This window comes from Osmerus mordax, chromosome 20, assembly GCF_038355195.1.
Source record: "Osmerus mordax isolate fOsmMor3 chromosome 20, fOsmMor3.pri, whole genome shotgun sequence".
Classification (NCBI taxonomy): Eukaryota; Metazoa; Chordata; class Actinopteri; order Osmeriformes; family Osmeridae; genus Osmerus; species Osmerus mordax.
In genome coordinates, this window is record NC_090069.1 from 8909623 (window position 1) to 8929958 (window position 20336).

Here is a 20336-nt window from a genome sequence, read left to right on the forward strand (position 1 = left end):
TTTGTAGTGGGCCCAGACCGGGGCACTGGGTAGAGAGGAGGGGGGTGTTCAGAGCAGCAGCAAAAACCTACTTTACGTAGGCCAGCTGTAGGGTTCAGGGGTACAATCCCCCTCCCCTTTGTGCCCACTAGGTTTTCTTTCGCAACAGACTCAAATTAGTATTATCAGCACAAACAAATTCAAAAGTTTAGCAACAACATAATCTTTTTAATGATGGAAAGAGGCTTCCCCACCAAACAAAACAATCCACTATAATGTAGGTAGTCTTCTCCAGAACACTAATCCTAACCATTATGCTCCAGGGGCAAGCTCAAGCTAGCCCTCAACTGCTCACTTAAGGAGTTTAGCCGGTTTTGCCACCTCCTTCTGTATGCAAATACACTCCTGAGGAACAGTTACAATGAAATGCATCTCATTACGTTTCCTTTGCCATATATGGGCATGATTGCCCTCCGCAGATGTGTTCTCAGACAGGCATCTGTGGGCTGCGGCTTGCAGACGGCTGACTAAAAAGAAGGCTGGGAGGGAGGGTACAAATCAAAATGCAGCCCATTGTGCTGAACTCTAACCTTTTCAAGGGTCAAGTGGCATGTGACACCACAGGATGAGGGCCTATAATGGGCCGCACATTATCAACAGCCTAGGAGCCCAGAGTGGCAACCGGTTCGTTCACCAAAGTGACTGAATGTGTGTCCCTTGTATGCATGATTGAGTTACCCACTTACCCAACAGCGCACAAATACACAAGATAGACTTTTTCCTTGAGTTTATCTAGGTTACTTGATTGGGCATAACATCTAAATAGTGAATACACCACAGCTGATAGGAAACAATTGTCTTCTTGATTTCTGTTCTACCTGGAGGTCTGTGAGATAAAGACTACAAAAGAAATAGAAAAACTACTGAGTGAATCTCTCTTCAAACTTGGGCACAATAGATACTCCCACAGATGGCAGACGTTGCCCCTCACCCCCTTCATCTACTCACCCAAACCCACCCCACCCCACCCTGCTGTGAGCTCGAGCCCTAGGCTGAACACTTCCCTTCCCCCAGTGCCTCTATCAGCCCCTGGGAGGGATCTCCACAGATCACACAGATGCCTCTCACACCTTTTATCATAGCATCGTGTAGTGACGTGTTTAGGTTCAGATGAGCTGGGTTGTAAGACCCTGCTCATTTTAGGCAGCACAATTACATAAAATAGCTGCAACCACATTTGTAATGTTTGATATTCATTCATTATAATGCACTATAAATATAATCCCAAACAAAATAGCACACACGTTTGACAAAGAATTAAATCATATTTCTGAGATTTTTAATGAAAAGATCTGAGGACAAACAAGTTTTCTGCTATTTTTGTACATTAAGACAGTGTCTATAGATGAAATCACATGGCACAAGTCACAGGCAGGCCTTGTGTTTACCAATGCTGGACAGACCCTCTAACCCATGGAGTTGTGAGAAAGCATTGTTCCAAGTTTATCAGGGGGAAAAAATATTATCGTCAAGAAGACAGACTTAAATGGAACAAGTACATGTGGTCTTGAGAATAATACAATCATACTACAGAGTATATGTAGTCTACCATCAAAATGGGGTCAGAAACCCTAAAAAGCATTTGGCTTGAGTTTAGTGGCTTTTATATTGGAATACTCAAGTTTAGGTGACAAAAAGAGGATTGACAATCATATGAAAAGTCTTCCTTCATAAATTGTACCGACCTCCTTGTCTGGAAATGGCCACAATCGACAATCTAGTTTGCAATATTGCACAAAATGAACTGATGGCATCACAAATGCTGTTCTGAAACATTAACCCTCGTGCTGCCTTCGGGTCACATGACCCAAAGGTTCATAACGAACCATTGTTGTGTTTACCCAATTTTACCCAATACAAAAACAAATAAAAATAATTTTCTTTTAACCATTCCAATGTGGGGGGTCTGAGACAGCCCGACAGTTAAAAGAAAATGCTTCACTTTGTTTTTGTATGAGGTAAATTTGTCGCAATACGACGGTGGGTCACAATGACTGATGGGTCAGAATGACCCGAAGATAACACAAGGGTTAACTGAGAATGGTAATGTTTTCCCCCCAGATGTAGGCCTATACAATGCAACATCTTCCTAAATGGCATTAGTAGACGGAACAGCTTTACATTTTTTCCTTTTTAAATGACATGCTTGAACCAGGTTGCTTTGGCAACACCACCTCTTTCAGTGGATGAAACACAATATTCTTCAGTGGTTCTGCATATTGGATATGGACATGTGACAACGAGCACAGGTTTACTCAGAAACGACATACAAGAACCACAAAACAAATAAGCTTTTTTTTTTTTATCATATTTGTATTCCTCATGCTTTGGGCTAAGTTATTCATCATAGAAAAAGATGTCACTGTTTGACCTGGATTATGGCTACGTTTTTAAAAGGATAGTACACGCCAAATTCTTAAGTTAGTCCCTATCTATTCTGTAAAATGTTCATATTAGCTGCCACTGGCAAGAGCAGCCATATATCAAGTCACTTTTCAACATAATTAGACTTGAGGGCTGCTGATATGATCTAGTTTATTAATGTGTTGGATAGTAAAGGAGTAAAATAAAATAAAAATGAATATAGCAAAATACAAACTAGACTAAATGAAAACATCTTTGGTGCATAGAAATACATTTTCAGACCACCTTTGATTTTGAAGCGTACTATACCTTTAATGCTTTGTGTCATCTTTCTGTAAGATGAACAAGTAGTTACACCCTATCCTGATATTGACCATATATGGTTCTCATCAAGAGGTAAAAACTGAGGGAAACTAATAAATACATTCTTCAAAAGACAGATATAAAAGTGACCACTGCCAATATTTTTAAAACTGTGTTTAAGGAGAGGCCAGTCTAAGCTTGTTCTAAAAACCCAGACAAAAATATATAAATTAGAGCACAATAAGACAGAATAGTAACAAAATCCCTGACTTTTCATTTGAAAAAATGTATCTTTTATCTGTAGGGGTTGTTTATTTTTAGTATACTTCTACACAACAAATCTTCATTGCCTTTCTCTGTAAAACATTTGTTTGGTCACAATCAAAGAATGAATTAAGTATTTTTCTAAATACATCAGCAGAAAATGCTATAAAAAAACATGCAGTTACTTTCATTGTTAAAGGTCTAACAATACACTAAAAATGGACAAATTAAGTACCCGCTTCAACTGACCTCTCCTTGCCTGAGGTATGACATAAGAGTTTATGTAAACAATGGAAACAAACAATTCATATACACTATTTGTTTTATCATCACATCAATTCATCATTCAATATGTGCTTTGGTTTAGAAACTAAACTGGAAATTTGGAACAAGCTTTTATCTTTCATACTAAACATGCGGTTTCTCATACATATTCAAAAAGCTAATCTTTAAAATCATTAACATTAAAACACCTCTACCTTTAAACAAGAATTATCTGAAACTGGATTTCCCCCCTTTCACCACTACAAAAATCTTGGGTAGGAAACTAGTGTTTTGCATTTAGCATAGAGAAATCCACAATAGTACCAACAGGTTATAAACTATCCCTGAAGTTTCATGGTGGATGAATTACTGTCACGGTTGAAAGATGAAAAAGAAAACACTGCAACCGTATAATTTACATTCTAAATGCCTATATCAAGTCACCAGAAGTCAGCTGTGAAATCAAACTGAGAAGTAGCTTCTACTGAAATGCAAACGCAATATGACTGCCACTTTAACATTGGAATCCCTCTTGATGAAAATGCTCCTGAATTGAGAGGGGGTCTACACCTTTGGACTTGGAACAAGGATTTACAGCAGGTGATCACTAGTCTGAGGCTAATTACTGATCACATTCCTTATTCCACTTTACCACACTCCTGGTTAGACCTATGCAATCTGTCTGTGATGCATGTACTAGGCTGCAGAGCTAGCTGGAATGTTTTTGATTAGCCTCCTCCCCAACTCAACCACATGTGGCCCCTGACACTCATAAAGCAGCACAGGAACTCATGTGACAGAGTTTAAGGTAAAACAATGGACTTAAAAACAAAAGTCTAATGAGCAAAGGATTTCGTGGTTAAATTGCCTGTACTCTGATATTTACAAGCTCAAAAGACAAAACAACCACAAATGCTCAAACTGTAAGACACTTAAAAACAAAACGAGTCAGATTTGCCATAAAGAATGATTGACTAGCTGTACTTGGTGTATATTTAGCCTTTGTTTTGGTCAGACAAAAATATATAAATGAATTGGAGCAAGTACAGTACAAGACTATGGAGGGACCATGGTTAACACCACACTACTAAATTGTTAAATTGACGTGGGCATAGAAAGTTTGAAGTGGAAAAGGTATACCAGCAAAGGAGGTAACTGCAAAACCTCCCTCCTAATGAAAAAACTTTGGTTATTATCTGGGGGTTTGTTAAGTTTGTCGTCATTTCTCTCTTTGGATTTAACTTTCACCAGTTACTACACTTCTCTGTAGCACTATAATACTTAAGCAGAAAGCTTTCAGTTCTTAATAATAAGCTGTTGTTATATCAAGAATCCCAAAGGAATTACATGCAAATATTATGAACATGATATTTCAGGACTCAATTGAAAGAGGAATTATAAGGTAACTGTGCATGTGTATGACAATACTGCGTTTAAAATAATAATTGTAAAGAAAACACGGAGAGTATCACAGACCTACATATGAGAACTTAAACACACATTAATACCACAAAAACCACAAACTAAAGAATCCCCTAACAATCTCATTTAGGTCAAATGATCCCATTTCACCTTCACATTACAAAATACCATCTTCAACCCCAGAACCCAAAATTTGGCTTTTACGTAAGACTTGAGGATAGACTAAAAACATTGAGAGGAAAAGACTTGCATTACAAACATCCCTGATAATGATGATGCCATGCATTCAGTGTCTTATGTCTGCATCTAAATGTAGGTCATCTCAATCCAGCTGTAGAGTGGCACTACTTATATTGTCCAAATGACAAGCTTGTCTCATATCCAACCTACGTCTGAGGTAAAATATGCCCCAAAAGGTAGATACCCTGTTGCCTAGCCACAGCCATAAATATGCCATGGTGTCAGACCCTGGGGGAGGTTTGGCTGGATTCACAAAGCTATGATCAATTAAAGGTCCGGTTAATATTTTGCTTCATTTAAAAAAGCAGTAAATGTGAAATAAATAAATTCTATCCCAAGGAGAAAATCTTCAGATGGGAGGAGTCTTTGGTTTTACCTGAGGAGTGTTGTCCAGCCAGGGTGAGTTATATAGAGCAGTAATGTACTGTTTGGCTTAGATGAGGTATATATATATGTGAGGTTGGTTTGAAAGTGGTGGTATACTGCCCTTGTCAAGTATAGAAAATCTGCATAAACAGTTTGCCTGTGTGAGAGGTTGGTATGAGGTTGTTCTGCATGCATTGAGGTGGGCTTCTGAAAAAGTGAGGTCATGGCGAAACACTAGGTCATGTAGGCCCACGTGATGCATGGCCAGACAGGCTTTAGAAAGATGGGTACATTCTTAGTGAGGTCACTCTGGATGCCCGGGAGCAGGTTTTCGAACAATGAGGTAATCGGTTGCTAATGGCCCAGCATGGTCTCTAACTGGGTGAGGAGTGCATCTTCAGGTGGCTGAGAAGGTTGCGTTGCTGGGTGAACTTCCCACCACACAGCTTACATTCATAGGGCTTCTCTCCCGAGTGGACGCGCATGTGCTCCGTCAGACGGTACTGGCGAGTGAAGCGCATGCCACACTCCTCGCAGGCAAAGGGCTTAAGGCCCAGGTGACTGCGCATGTGCCGCGTCATAGTGCCCCGCTGGGTGAACAGCTTGCCACAGATATTACATGGGAAGGGCCGGCTCAGCCAATGGCTCTTCTCGTGTTGGCGTAGCGATGCTGGGTCCTTGTAGCTTTTGCTGCAGATGGTACAGTTGTAACAAGGTGGTGATCCATCCATGTCTGGTTCTGTCTCCATTATTTGAGACCTCAGGTCTTCAGGGTCGTCTTGGTCCTCTTCCTTTGGTGACACACCATCTTCCTCCTCGTCCTCGTCCTCCTCTTTTTTGATATACAGCTCGTCCTCTGTATGCGTGTCCACGTGGGCATTAAGCTGCTCAGAGCTGGGGAAGCCCTTGCCACAAGGGATACATACGTACAGGTTGTCCCCCAAGGGGGGCTCAAAGCCCTGCTGGGGCTGTCGGTATATGTAATTGGCGTTTCTTTTTTGGTTTCGTCTTCCACCCTCACTCTCGCTCTGGCCACTCTCCTCACTCTGTTCCAGACCATTCTCCTCGCCATCTCCCTCCCCCAGCTCTGGTGACAAACTATCACCTCTGTGGCTCAGCTCTGCTCCATCTATGCCACGGCTCTTTCCCAGACCATTTGGCAATGGTGTCTTAAGTTCCCCTACCTTTGAGCCCAAGCTCCTGGGTCTGGGCCTTTTGTGAGCAGCCCTTTGCAGGAGGTCTGTGGTGGTCTTTTGAGGGAGCCTTTTATCCTCTCCTGCTTCTTGACCTGGTTTGACGCTGGCGGTTGTGGGGTTTGTGGGTGTATACTCGAAGGAGGCACTGTTGGTTGTAGAAGGGGAGCCAGACGGTGGCGAGCCTTGGGCGAGACTGCTAGGGCTCACCTCCTCTGTTGCTGTACTTCCTGAAGGACTCTTTTTGGATAGGTCCAGGCCCAGACCAAGCCCCATGTCTACACCATTGTTGACCCCATCACCAGCAGAAGGGCTGAGAGACATGCAACGCGAGCCTGAGATAAACACCTCCTCCTCTGAAAGATCCTCCTTTAAACGCCCATCCTGTTTCTGGTTGTGGCTCTTTTCGACTTCCCTGGAACCTGAGTGTTGGTAGTGGTTGTTGTGGGTGACCCTGAGGGGGGTGGAGGACAGACGCTGCGGGTGAGAGAAACGTCCGTTGGAGATCGGGGAAGTCGTGGAAGTGGGAATCTTGCTGGAGCTTGTCCTGCCGTTACGTTTCAGTCTCCTGCGACACATAGCTGCCAGGTCTGTCAGCTGGAGATATGACGCGGCTGTTAGCAGGGCAGACATGCTATGGTCACTGACGGGGTCAGAGTTTGCCAAATTCCCTGTGTAGATAAAATCCAACACCTGGAGGAAGAGATAGTATAGAGTCAGCTTGAGTTAACAATTTAGGATAAGAAAAATCTAAATTTACTGAAATAGTGTTTATAGAGTGAGGTTATGAACTGGCTGGGCTGCTGACCTGTCGGAACACAGCGGGGTTGACCATCTCTGTGTCGAGGTTGATGAGGTTGTCGTGGAGAACCAGGGACTTGAAGTAGCTGCTGCTGGCTGCCAGGACATTCTTGTGGGCGCGGAACAGAGCATTCTCCACCACGATGATGACATCACATAGGTAACCTTTGGATCGCTGCTGGTTCATTTGCAGCAACAGCTGCTTGGCATAATTTGGATGTTCCATCACACACACTTTGGTTTAAACACCTGGATGGACCATGGCGAGAAAAGGAAAGAGGGACAAAGTGTCATTCTGACAGCTCAACAAAGTGTAGAGAGCTGTGTAGAAGAAAGAGTGAGAGAACACCCTAGCCTAATGAGATAGAACTGGCTATGGTAGAACACTGAGAGTAACAAACTTACAATCATCTGCAGACATAATTCTGTCTGGCAGACCTGGCCCTTGCAGGTCCAGACATGTTTCTGAAATTCCAACAATGCCCTGAGTGCACTGGCCTGAGAAAAGGCTATTTAAGGAAACTATTTTGAATCAATTCTTGAATAGGCTATCATTTCCACAAACACAAACAAATCCTTAAAAAAGGTCTACAGACAGACCATAGATACATGGTAAAAATAGAAAGTGGTGCCCCACCCTGGCCACGAGTTTCTCTATCTCCTCTGCCACTGTTCAATTTTAGGGGAGCAGCACTACCCTGATAGCTATCCCTATAAGATTATCACTGCTGCAGCTACCTCTGCACAGTCTAAAGACAGTTCTACTGTATTATCTACACTGCCAGTAATGACTGTTGGAGTCTGGTCCACTATAAATAGAACTTATGAGATACAGAACGTCTCCGGTTTCCATAAATATAAAATAAAAATGTTATATATTATATGTTGCCGTTATAGTACAATGAGGACTGGAAGCATTTGTATGCCTTTGACAACTGGTCAAATATGTTATGCAGAAGCACACCGCTCAGTGGTATTAATGTTTAGCTTTCGTGGGGGTTTTTTTTGTTTGTTTTTACAAGCACAAGCATTGGGTCTGTCTGCAGGGCAGGGTGGACCTAAGATACACATGTAGTACATGCAAAGGCAGTAAACTACAACCGATTACAGCCTATTGTATCATTAAATAACAGGCAAATTCTCTAGAGGCAGGGCCCCATAAAATCTTATATTAATGTTACCAAAACAAACAGCTTCTTTAGACTAAACTGCAGTTGTTAACAGTGTTCACTCACTTTCAAGGGTCAATGAATGAAACAACTCTATAACTTCATATCTACATCATGCTCCCAAATATAGTGCATATGAGCAGCAAATGACACCACACCTGTTTATTTTTAGCATTAGAATGGGATATTTTCCCTGATAAGAATGAGCAACATCTGTTTTGGCATAGATTGATAAAGGAACACGAAACCCACTTTTCTTCTAAAAATACATAAACGTTTGAGCACTGTGATGAAGGTTCTTACAGTGAAGTTGATACGGTGATAGGCAGCCACCCGTATATACTCCCTTTTAATACAAACAAGGCAGAAAATGTATCTTACAAAGCAAATGTGAAGGGATAACCTGATATGGTTACGTAATCATTCAGTTTGCATTAATTTTGTATTGTACAATGATCATTTGAGTATCCAATCATAATGGCAAAGGAAACTGGTTACTGATGCAATTCCTATTGTCAAAACAAGGCAAAACCATTGAAGATGCTTTTTGCAAGGTTGGGGATCAGTCAAGTATGAGTAAACGGCTCAAGGTAAACAAGCTTAGGCCATACCATAGGAGTCATTTCACCCAACAGCAGTACTGACTGCTTTATGGTAAGCTGGAACACAAAGCTAAAGCACACAGAGCTGTGGAACTATGAGGAAATATTAATCTGTTAAACCAGCTGAATTAAAAGTGAACACTGTGTGGAATTCTGTGTTTTAAGGCCAAAGGCAGACAAGACAGTGTGTCCACTAACCCTGCTCTGGGTAAGAGCGTCTGATAAATGACTAAATGTCCACAACTATGAATGAGTCTTATTGCATCAATGTCTGGCACCTCTTCAGATAATTATTTAAATCGTATGACCGATGTCAAAATACTGAAGCAAGGTCCAATTTTTTGCTTGAACCCAATGTTAATTTTCCTTAATTTCTTGCCTCCCATATACAGGCCTGTGGTTGCCTGTAAAGTCACAATATCAAGCCTCTCCATGAATGTCCCATGCCCAGAGTATTAGCAGGATACAATCATATGACTGTCGTTTGCAGAGTGCCATGTAAAAGCCTTCAGACATTACCTGATTTCACTAAATTGCATAAAGCATAGACAATAATAGTAATTTGAGTCAGTCCACTACCTCAAACAGATGTAGTAGTCAGACAAAAAGCCTAAAATCCAACTTACCTTTGCCTTGGTGTGTCAATAAACCCTCTTTTAATCTATTTGATCATGCTGGAGGTTTACCAGAGAAAGGCTACCTCAAGTAAGGAAAGGGAAATGGTTGCCTTTAAAGAGTATTCATACAGGACCTGATCAACCACATGACTCTTCTTCACTCAGTCCCTCTCATTACAAAAACAATGCTTTCTTTCATACAGCACCACTAGACTTTTCTTTACACATTGCAATCAAGACATTTTCTTCACCATTTTCACTATTCTATTCTCATCTATAATTACTTTTATTACTCTTCAAAATATATATGTTTCCAGTTGGCACTGTATCTGTTGTGAACATAAACATAAGTCAACAGATGGGGCCAAACACAGCCTGAAATAACTTTCAACTACCATGAGTTTGACTACATTCAGGCTTATCTCTAGCTCCCCTGTCTTAGAGATATAGATGATGTAATAAAAGGAACAAGAGACCTTACACTGCTTCACATATAGACAGCGACAAGAACTGCATAAAAGGTTTAAATAAAAATAAGTATACTTAAATTAAAAGGTATAATTAAGATCCATACAAGCAGAAGGTGTGGAATAAAAATCATTTAGTAATTGGTGTAAAACCATTCAATTAAGGTAATTCGATTTTGACTTTAGCCTATGAGTTGCAGGGCTTCAGTGTCTCAAATTTAGTGAGGTGTAGTATTATTAGGCACAAATAATACAAATCTAAATCTACTGTCACATTGTATTTGATAATTCATCTGTATAGTTGGCATGTGTGTGTTTGCCCGTCAAAATAAATATGATCATCCATACAGCTATCATACCGTCTTTGAATTAAAGAGACAGATTTTTCCCTGTACTGCGGTAAGTCACTTCATGGCCGCATAGCCAAAGGATTTCGTAGGCTGTTTTGAATGACAAACACATTGGGTTTATGCTTCCACATAAAGCCCCTGAGCATTAACGCAGAATTAAAATGTAGTCTTTATCTGTATTAAAGGACGGTGAGATCACAGCGTACGAAAGTGGACTAAAAAATACACCTTGAACAGCTCCTAAATGATGCGACAAGAAAAAAAACAAGGCAATAGATCCATCGCCGAATATTTGTAGACTGTCTTCCATCAAAAGCTTTTTTAGTAGGCTACACAAAAAGCATTGGTTATAGATAATAGGTATTGACAATACTTGTAACATACAAGCATACAATTCACACTGAAGAGCAACGTAGAACGTAAACAATTTGCTGGTGGTAGCCTATAGATAGGGGCAATGGTAACTCGAGTTGCGAACAACCTGAAACGAAATTCTCCAGGCTCACGGAGCACGGTAGGCTATTCGCAGTCCAACACTTATAAAAATATAAAAAATAACACCAAAAAGAACATCTATGGAACACGACCAATGATTAGCAAGATGTACATATACTAAACAAGTTGAAGGAGAGAAAACGGATATTACCTTGATTCATCAATGAAAGCGTTATAATATAGGTTACCATCCAGCCTTTCCACCTCATCGCCCCTCATACCCCTTCGCACGCCATCTTGCAGAATGCAGATGCAGGGGCTTGATACGCTGGAAGGCCTATCCTAACCCTTGACCTAATTTAAATAAAAGTCCTCCGAAAAGGCAGGGAGGCAACAGAGAACCCGGAGCTTCACACACGCCAGACTACAAATATGTGCCAAAGGGATGTTCAACTGTCATTCCATACCTGACAGCAGAATAAATACCGGCTCTCTGTTTTAGCCTAACGAGGTGTATCGTTTTAAGACTTTAGGATTATGATTGATTTGTTATTGGCATCATTAGGTTTAGATAGGCCGCTAGAAACAAGAGCCTACAAAACATTTCCTAGCCTACCTGTACCTGCACTTGTCATAAATGGCACTGAACCTTACATTTAGACTAAGTGATTAAAATAACCTTACTCACATTTATGCCGATGTGTGACCGATTAAATTTTTTTTTTTTTTTTTTACCAATTCAGCTCATGTAGGCTACATAAGCCTATAGGCCTACTACAAGAAAAGGGCCTTTCCCGCATGTTTTGTCTATTGACGAGATAAAGCACACGTCTATTAGCCTGGGTGCCGGCCAAACTTAGCCCGCCCACAAAAAAATTTGGTCGGGAAGTTGGGTCTGGGGTCGCTCGGTTGGGGAAAAACTATGTCCGAACAAGAGCTGTTCAGACCAATCAAATTGCAGGGCGGGCTTTATACGATGATGGACAGATGAGCAACGTAATCAACCACATCACCAAAGAGCACTTTGGTTGAATTCGTTTTCAAGAAACAACATACTAGGTTGCTCTGATTGGTTGTAGGTCTATCCAATTGAGTGAAGAGGCCTTTTTTTCCGGGTTTGGTTGAAACACGCCCCATACTCACAGCCCAACGGAGCGGTATCAGACTCATATTCTAACTAAAATTATGAGTATGACAGTCAGGCTACACGTCTAGGCTATAGTAGGCTACAGGCTACTATAGTATACTCCGATCTGGAACAGGTCGCATTAATTTGGAAGTATAGGCTATGTCTACTTCCAGTCACCAATCACATACATTTATGTATAAGAAGTGTGAAACTCACACTTTTTATTGTGATCTCAAACAAGATAATAGCCTACATTGTTACAAATAGGCCTACAACAATTCTGTTCATTCACTGAAACTTTTTCTGATTTGTGTGGATGGAAGTATAGTTTTAGGACAAAATTGAGTGGTCAATAGTGTACCAAAGTATGCTAAGTTTACCTTCTTATTTGTCTGTAAACGTTGGTTTAATTACCCTCCAGGCACTAAAATGTGTAAAATGTCCCACTACAGAGTAAGACAATGCCAGTAAACCAACCATTTTACAGGGATTAGCTCAGATAAGAATACCATATTTTTGTATCTCCTACTGCTTCGAATGCATGCTCCTCTCTTTACCGACCTGTCATTGATAGGTATAAGGCAGTAAATAGGCTTGTACCTCTTCCTTCTTAGTTCAAATGATGGATGATGACTGGGCCGCAAACTGTAGTCTATGTGAATGGGAACCATGCATAGCCTACTTTATGCCCTTAGCACTGTACTCCCAGGGGGCTAATTCATTGGAAGATATGAGGCAAATATTAGGATAACGATGAATAAGAAATGTACATTAAAACTATTAGATCATCTTTGTTGTAATTAGATGAAACATAATTTACGCAATGGGGCAGATATCCTACACACAAAAAACAGCCACAATTAAGTTAAAGTCGGGGTCATCATCAACATTCTACATGTATAGCCGTTTATCAAACAGAGTGGCACTCAGTTTCATGAAAACTCTAGTTGACTTGGTGAGTGTCTAGCTAACACTATTATTTAATAGGCTACAATTGCCATATTAGTTTTAATACAATTGGTAGTGAAGTTTATCATCCACTTGGTATGATTTTTTTTACATGGCCATGGGTTGTAATATAACCCATGATGTCAAAGGGCCTTTAAAAAAAATCTCAACTGGAATGCAGGATTCCGTTCCAGAGATGCCGCCTCTTCGCTGTGTATTCTGGGTATAGACAGTAATTCCACGATGGCGGCGAGCAGGAGGCTACATAAGGTACATTTGCTTAGAAATCAAATAATCGTTTTTAGTCAGATTACTTTAAATCAGTATTGTATTTAAGGCATAAGTCCACGATTATATAAATAAGTGTCGTTTACTGTGAGTATGTCGTCGTGCGATGTAGGCCTAGTCAGAAAGTGAAAGAAGAACTGCAGACAGAATCAGGGCTAGCCAGACACAGTACTAGCTAGCTACTTTAATGGTGCTAGTCTAGGTGGCTAGCTAGCTAGCTCTATCGGGAACGAGTGACGAAGCACCGGCTCATGAGATTATTTCCAAATATCCAATACTTACTACACTGCCCAACTTTTTGGTCATAACCAAAACCGTCTGTAAAAAATGTTATTGCCATTTATAAAAGTAATTTTTAATTATACATTTACTAGGTTTCGATTTAGCTTGCTAGCGCCTAGGTAGCCAGTCACAATAGTGTTTGCTACAATGGGGAAGTTGCTAGTTAGCTACTAGCCAGTGGCTAGCTTTTTTGCGCACTCAGTCAAGGTAGCTACACAAGCTAACTGCCTATATAGTACAGTAAAGGCACAACAACCAATTGGTAAGTGTCAAAGTAAACAGCGTTGAAAGCCAACAGCTTAGCTAGTCTACTAGTTAGCGACATGTAATAACTCAGCAAACTTTATTGACTTGCAACTGTTCGATCTATCACATCAACGAATCTAATAACGTTATCCAGGTAGGTACAATCAGAAATATAAAAATATTTTTATATGGCTCTGGGTACAAGTACTGTGTTACTAACACTGTTACAGAAACGATGATCGTTGCTTTTGTTTGCGGAATTTAGAAGTGTTTTACAATTACACTAACTAGCTAACTGTAACAAACGTTAACATTACCTAGCTAGCTCGAACTATAAACCCCTAGCTATAGGCGAGGAAATACACCAAAAAAAGATATATGTATTGAACACTTCAATTTAACTTTGATCACATAGCTAGTTAACGTTAAAGCAGATAACAGATTAATCAATTGTCAATAACCAGATTGAGTTTGTCTGGAGATGGCTCAAGTAAAGCTGTGAAATAGAAATGTATTCATGCAGTATTGGGTATTTTATGTTAACTTAATGTTATTAGGGGCGTGGCAGCCCCAGCAAGAGAGATTGTTAAAAATAGGCCTACCCAAGGCTGTCTGATCCATTGCAATGTTCAGGGCCCACCCTATGTAGATAGGCATTAAAGGATTCTAGTAAGACACAATTTGGTTTAACCGAGGTGGAGATATTTGATAGTGAATTACTGTAAATAGATTAACTGCATTAGGTGCTCTTTTTTCCATTGGTTTTCATTGGCCTACACATCATCTTCCTGGTCAAGTGTTCCAAGTAGGTTTACTTAGTTGGCGTACTTCTGATGGTTTTCTCTTATACTTCACAGGAACTTGATGAAATCCGCAAATCTGGGATGAAAAACTTCCGCAACATTCAAGTGGATGACTCAAATATTTTGACTTGGCAAGGCCTTATTGTTCCAGTAAGTAGTCTACCAGTAGTTAATCTCACTCGTTTTATTGACCCATGACAATTAAGCTGTGTTAATTTGCAAGGATACTCATTTGCCATTGAACTGTGGATCAACTTGCCGTCATAGTCATTTCTTACAAACCATCACTCCTTCTTTCCCCCACCTCCTCCCCCTTCTTTTCCCTCTCCTTTTCTGCTCAAATAGGACAACCCCCCATATGACAAAGGTGCATTTCGGATTGAGATCATCTTTCCCGCTGAGTACCCCTTCAAACCCCCCAAGATCACGTTCAAGACAAAGATCTACCACCCCAACATCGATGAGAAGGGCCAGGTGTGCCTGCCTGTGATCAGTGCAGAGAACTGGAAGCCAGCCACAAAAACTGACCAGGGTACAGTAGATGCATGCTCACCAGCTTGTGTTATACACTCATACATGGGAACAGACCAACACAGTCACACCAAGGACCACACACACACACACACACTTGAAAGACTTATTCCCTCAGTAGTTTTGCTCTGGTAGTCTTTATCTCACTGCTACCCCATAAGTTAGATCTTAAAGCTCAGAATGCAAGGAGAGAATCTTAGCCTACATCTGATGTGTATTCACAATTTAGATGTTATTCCTTGTGAAGGTAGGTTAGATACATACACACACACAGAAACAAACGCCATGCCTCTTTGCCACCGTATTTGTATGCTGTGGGGCATGGGGATTTCCACTTTCCAAGCCACTCTAAGCGTGTTTCCCCTCTAAGATGAGAATGAAATAGAGGGAAAGACCTGATGGGGCAGGTAGGGATTGAATCAATTTTTTTCGAAAGTGCACACAGGTGGTTTAGACTGCTAGACCTGGGGGGTGTTCCATCAACGTCGCTAACGAAAGCCGCGCTTAAACGAAAAAGCCGCGCTTAGGTAAACGTCAACTTAGCTTTAAGCCTCAAGCCACTCCACTAACGTTACGTTCCACTAACAAGCAACGCTAATTCAAGCTAGACCTCGATAAACTTTGATTGTGCGTGCACATGGAGAACAGAAGCAGCCCAGATCAAGCGATCGTCGAAAAGAGGAGTTATGTCGCAAAAAGAAAAGCGTAAACCAGCAGTGGTGTTATTTTCAGCAGCGTAAATAGATTTGTTGAGGTTTTTTTGGAGTTTGGAGTTGCCCAAAAAGGGCAATATTGCCGCAATTAACATGGCGAGGGAGACAACTTGTCAAACCATTATGACTGTTTAAATGCGTAAATTGTAGGCCTACCAAATCTACTTAATATAACTAATGCATTTAGGCCTACTGATAATTAGCGTAATTTGATGAGCTGTCCGAAACCGTTCTGACAGTAGCCTAATCACTGGCCAATTTTGTCAACAGGAGATTGAGAATAATAGCCAAAAAAAGAATGTGGCAGCAATTGAAAATTGGAGGATACAATTCAAAACACTGAAGAAGGCCATGGTTTGCACTTGATGTGGGCTAATAATGTTTTTGTCTTCACATCTTGAACAAAATTAATTATTTACTTCAAAATAACTTTGCCACATGCATTTATCAACTGATAAGATCAATGCTGAGCTTTAAAATCAAAGGGAAAGATGACACCTGTACATTTAGGCAATGGAAAGATTTCCAATTAACATAGTCTGCCTCCACAGGTCCATGGGGCTTGGACAGTGGCAGACTCAGGCTGTTTGAAGGGCAGGGGCGGAAACAGCCTCACCAGTGTAACAATGGGAATGGGATGACACCCCAAGTGTCGTCATGGCCTCACTTTGGGAAAGCTTTTTAGGGCAGGCTGTTGGGCACAGCATCTCATGTTCTCTTTTGGAAAGGGCACCATTTAAGACACATCATGTAGGGGCAACATACAGGGCACTTCATAACAGCACCCTTTTCCATTGGAAGTAAGGGCACAGGAACAGGTATAGTACATTTTCTGTACTATAAAGGCACTCATTAAGACTTTTTTTTAAATATTTTATTATAGACGGCACACTATCATTTATTGCGTTAAGGGGCACCCTGGGCACTCAAGCATACTTTCCAATGTGAATGGCAGACAGTAGGGCACTTTGTCTCATTTTTGCCACTAGAGGGCATTTTAGAAACGCCTTTTCAACCCTGGGGGCACCAGGCAGTCAGCCCCTGAGTCTTCCAGTGGGACTGGGTACACCCATGGGGGAAGTATATTGCACCTATAACATTGGGGAAGCCGGAAGGAGAGGATGAAGTAATACAGCAGCTTGTCAACATATAGGCTACTTTAAACAATGAAAATACTTTATACAATTGAATGAAAAGTATCAGTGATTCTTTGTGTTTCAAGATGAACTGGAAAATGATGAAAATATTCAGGTATACTGCTTTGGAGCAAAGTATACCCTTCTTATTTCCTGGCATAGTTGCCTTTACTAAACCTTTCTGAGTCACCAACCCTGTTCAAGAATGTCCCACATGCAAAAGACACACAGAGATGCAGACAGACTGAACAGTGGGCAAGGCTTGGCTACAGTGAGTTTGCGTCCTTATGTGTGATTCCAGCAGATAGTCTAGGCCTACCTACATAGACTGCATAGTCTACTACCCTCCTTTCTGCTATTATAGTCTACTACTCTCCTTTCTACAAAGGATGGTAGGTTACTATTATGTGTTAATTGCCAACCTATATATATATATATATATATATATATATATATATATATATATATATATATATATATATATATATATTAAGAATGACAATAAAATCTATCTAGATAAACTATGCTGGGCCTGCTGAACCTATACCTATTCCACAGATACTGGCCGGGGAAGCATACTTCTGTCTCTGAAGACCGTTGGGGCTGGTGGGATGAACGCTCTTTGTATAATCTGAGCACCTTCATCCACAGGGTTGAAGAACGGATATGCCATAATTGACAAAACTTGTCAAGAAAGTCAAATTTTATGTCAATTAACCAAAGGGTTTTGAAAACAGTGAAAGTGACATTATTTCTTAAATTGTTTATTTAAATTAATACATTCTTTGGAGATGAAGTAAACATGTAAATTAATTCATGCTGGGTCATATTGTGAGACAAGAATTCTGCACTTACGGGACGCACAGACAGAACAAAAGTGATTTGCGGGTCGGAACTCACTCGAGGGAACTGTCTTTTGAGATTCTGTTTCCACCTGTTTGAAATTATTTGCAACACATCTTAAATTAGCTCGACTTTTAGCCTGACACGGAGCAGGCTAGTTCATAGGTGGTATAAGTTACCTTGGTTACTTAGCTAGAACTAGAATAAGCCACCTTAATGGAACGGTACTCTCGCTGAAGTAAGTGAGACTTGTCGAAATAAGCCTGGCTTTTCCTTAATCTACGTTGATGGAACACCCCCCCAGATTAAGTAAGATGGTTGAGTCTTAGTGCTAAGCCAGTCTCTAGCTCACCTGGAGATGGTAAAATAATGACTTAACTAATGTTTAGCATGCCCACATGACACTTACATATATTTATGATGATGATGATGATTATTGTTGTTTAACTTTTTTTTTTCTTTTTTTCTCAGTGATCCAGTCCCTTATTGCTCTGGTAAATGACCCCCAGCCAGAACACCCATTGAGGGCGGACCTAGCCGAGGAATACTCTAAGGACCGTAAAAAATTCTTTAAGAATGCAGAAGAGTTTACAAAGAAACATGGTGAAAAGCGACCAGTGGACTGAGAGAGTGATGGTGTGATTCCTGGCCTACTCTCTTCTCCCCACCGTTCTTATTCCAAGCTCCCCCCCCCCCCCCCCCCCCCCCCCCCATGCCATCCCATCACGGCTCCTGCCCCCCAAAACCTCAAAAATGCCCATTACGTGCATACTTGTTCCCCTTCAGCTGCCCCAGAGCCTGCCCATCTGCAGATGAAGTGGTGTATCTCAGTTTCTCTTTTCCCTGGGCTGGCAGCAGGACTTGTTAGTGATCCGGCTCTCACCCTCTGGTGGCCACTTATGGCTGTTACTAACTTTCTACTGATTTTCTTAAATTATACACATTTTGAATTGGTCTAAGAAGGCAACTCGTCACAGAAATGAAAGAAAGATGAGGACAAAAATGCTGTTCTGCTTGATTTGTTCATTTGATTTGTTCATAGAAGTTTATTGAAAGCCAAGGCAGAACCCTGTATTATTGATAGTTTTGGAGACTAAATGTAAGGCTCAGCTCTTGTGGTATGATGGCTAATTATTTTTTCCCTTTCACTCCCCCCCCCCCCTCCCCCCCATCACCAAAATATGTAACAAAACACACCACCCCAATGGCAACAAAATGATAGATAACACTTAAAACATGAAAGTTCAGGAGTTGTGTGGTGGAATGTTTCTTTTATATGTTTTTTTGTTGCTAATGTTGCACTTTACTTTGTGGAACTAGCTTTTAAGTTCACTATAAAACTGCAGTTTATCACCAATACAATGTTTCAGATTATATAAAAAGTTAAACTGTATGTGTGTCCCTTCAGTTCAAAATGTATATTTTTAAGATTATTAGTTTGGAATTTAATTTACCTGTGGCACTTCCAAAGGACAAATTGCACTCTTTATGCCTTTACCCATAAATTGCTTCAGGAAGCAGTTGGCCATCTTCAACATCTGTACGCTGGTCATGTGAATAGCTTGTTTTGACCCCTTGAGTAGCACTGGTTATTGTGGAAGTTTGTTTGACAAATAGTTTCAGTCTTTCACTGGCTTTAACTCAGTCACCACTATATGAGACCAGAAACTGTTGTTAGATGTGTATATGATTGTCCACCACAAGATGGGTTTTATGACCTTGGAATTCAGGAAAGGTGTAACAACTTTGGTAAAGTTGCATATGGATCAGATAATATAACATAACACACCTAGTTATGATCTCTATCATTACTGTTCTGGAGTGATTGATCGACATTATTATAAGAGCCTCTTTTGAAGGGGCTTTTTCATCTCGCACACTCCCAATCTTTTATTACTTAGTTATAGAGCATAAAATCCCAAGGTCATGTCAAGGATGGACGAGTGCAGCAGCATACAATTGAACAGGACCAAGAACACAGATGAGGCAACATGCTGTCTGCGGGTATATGTCTGTTATTGTGTCTGCGTAAACAGATGTCTAACTACATAGACACCTTTGATCCCCACATATTCTTCTCCCTGATGTCCTGCATATTGTTAAGCCCTTTCTTTGAAACCCATTCTCATAGACTGGTGTCAGTTGTTGAGGGTCAGTTATATCCTTGATAACATTAATGGGTTGAGGGTACAGTAGCCTTTAATACCCTCTTCCAATATCTTCATCTTGTCTCTGACCAAACTGTAGAAATCAGTGTGTCAACAGTGTTTAATTTAGCTAAAGCAGAAACAAAACAACAAGCAGGCCGTACTGTACAAGATGACAGTAGAGGATCAGATATGCTTTTGGGTTGTCTAAGTAAGGGCCTTATCATGTATCAATAAAACACAAATGATACTATCACTTTGTCAACTAGTCTATTTATTGATTAATTACTCAACATTGAGTCCGAAGTCAAATTCTTTTTAAGGAACACCGATAAGATATTTTCCTGTGGAAGTGCTGTGTTGTTAGTCACTAT

The 20336-nt window shown here is 40.6% G+C and overlaps 3 protein-coding genes across 3 annotated transcripts in view; 1 reads left to right on the top strand and 2 right to left on the bottom strand.

Annotated features, from left to right (window-relative positions):
- marveld2a (MARVEL domain containing 2a) overlaps positions 1-20336 on the bottom strand; it is a 134648-nt gene that overhangs the window by 48760 nt on the left and 65552 nt on the right. The gene's annotated exons all lie outside the window — the stretch shown is intronic.
- On the bottom strand, positions 5637-7482 carry hic2 (hypermethylated in cancer 2). Its single transcript, XM_067258544.1, has 2 exons — positions 7264-7482; positions 5637-7148 (listed from the first exon to the last, which is right to left on the bottom strand). Exons 1-2 carry the CDS (start codon positions 7480-7482, stop codon positions 5637-5639), a joined length of 1731 nt encoding a protein of 576 aa, XP_067114645.1.
- Positions 13191-20215, top strand: LOC136964371 (ubiquitin-conjugating enzyme E2 L3). The gene is made up of 4 exons (XM_067258470.1): positions 13191-13243; positions 14647-14742; positions 14938-15124; positions 18287-20215. Exons 1-4 carry the CDS (start codon positions 13217-13219, stop codon positions 18439-18441), a joined length of 465 nt encoding a protein of 154 aa, XP_067114571.1. The 5' UTR covers positions 13191-13216; the 3' UTR covers positions 18442-20215.

Bases quoted from the DNA above. Each gene is read 5' to 3' on its own strand.
- hic2 (XM_067258544.1), bottom strand. From the start codon at position 7,482: ATGGAACATCCAAATTATGCCAAGCAGCTGTTGCTGCAAATGAACCAG. The intron at 7,149-7,263 runs GTCAGCAGCCCA...CTCTTCCTCCAG, and splicing joins ACCCCGCTGTGTTCCGACAG to GTGTTGGATTTTATCTACAC.
- LOC136964371 (XM_067258470.1), top strand. From the start codon at position 13,217: ATGGCGGCGAGCAGGAGGCTACATAAG. The intron at 13,244-14,646 runs GTACATTTGCTT...TATACTTCACAG, and splicing joins CGAGCAGGAGGCTACATAAG to GAACTTGATGAAATCCGCAA. The intron at 14,743-14,937 runs GTAAGTAGTCTA...CTGCTCAAATAG, and splicing joins GGCAAGGCCTTATTGTTCCA to GACAACCCCCCATATGACAA.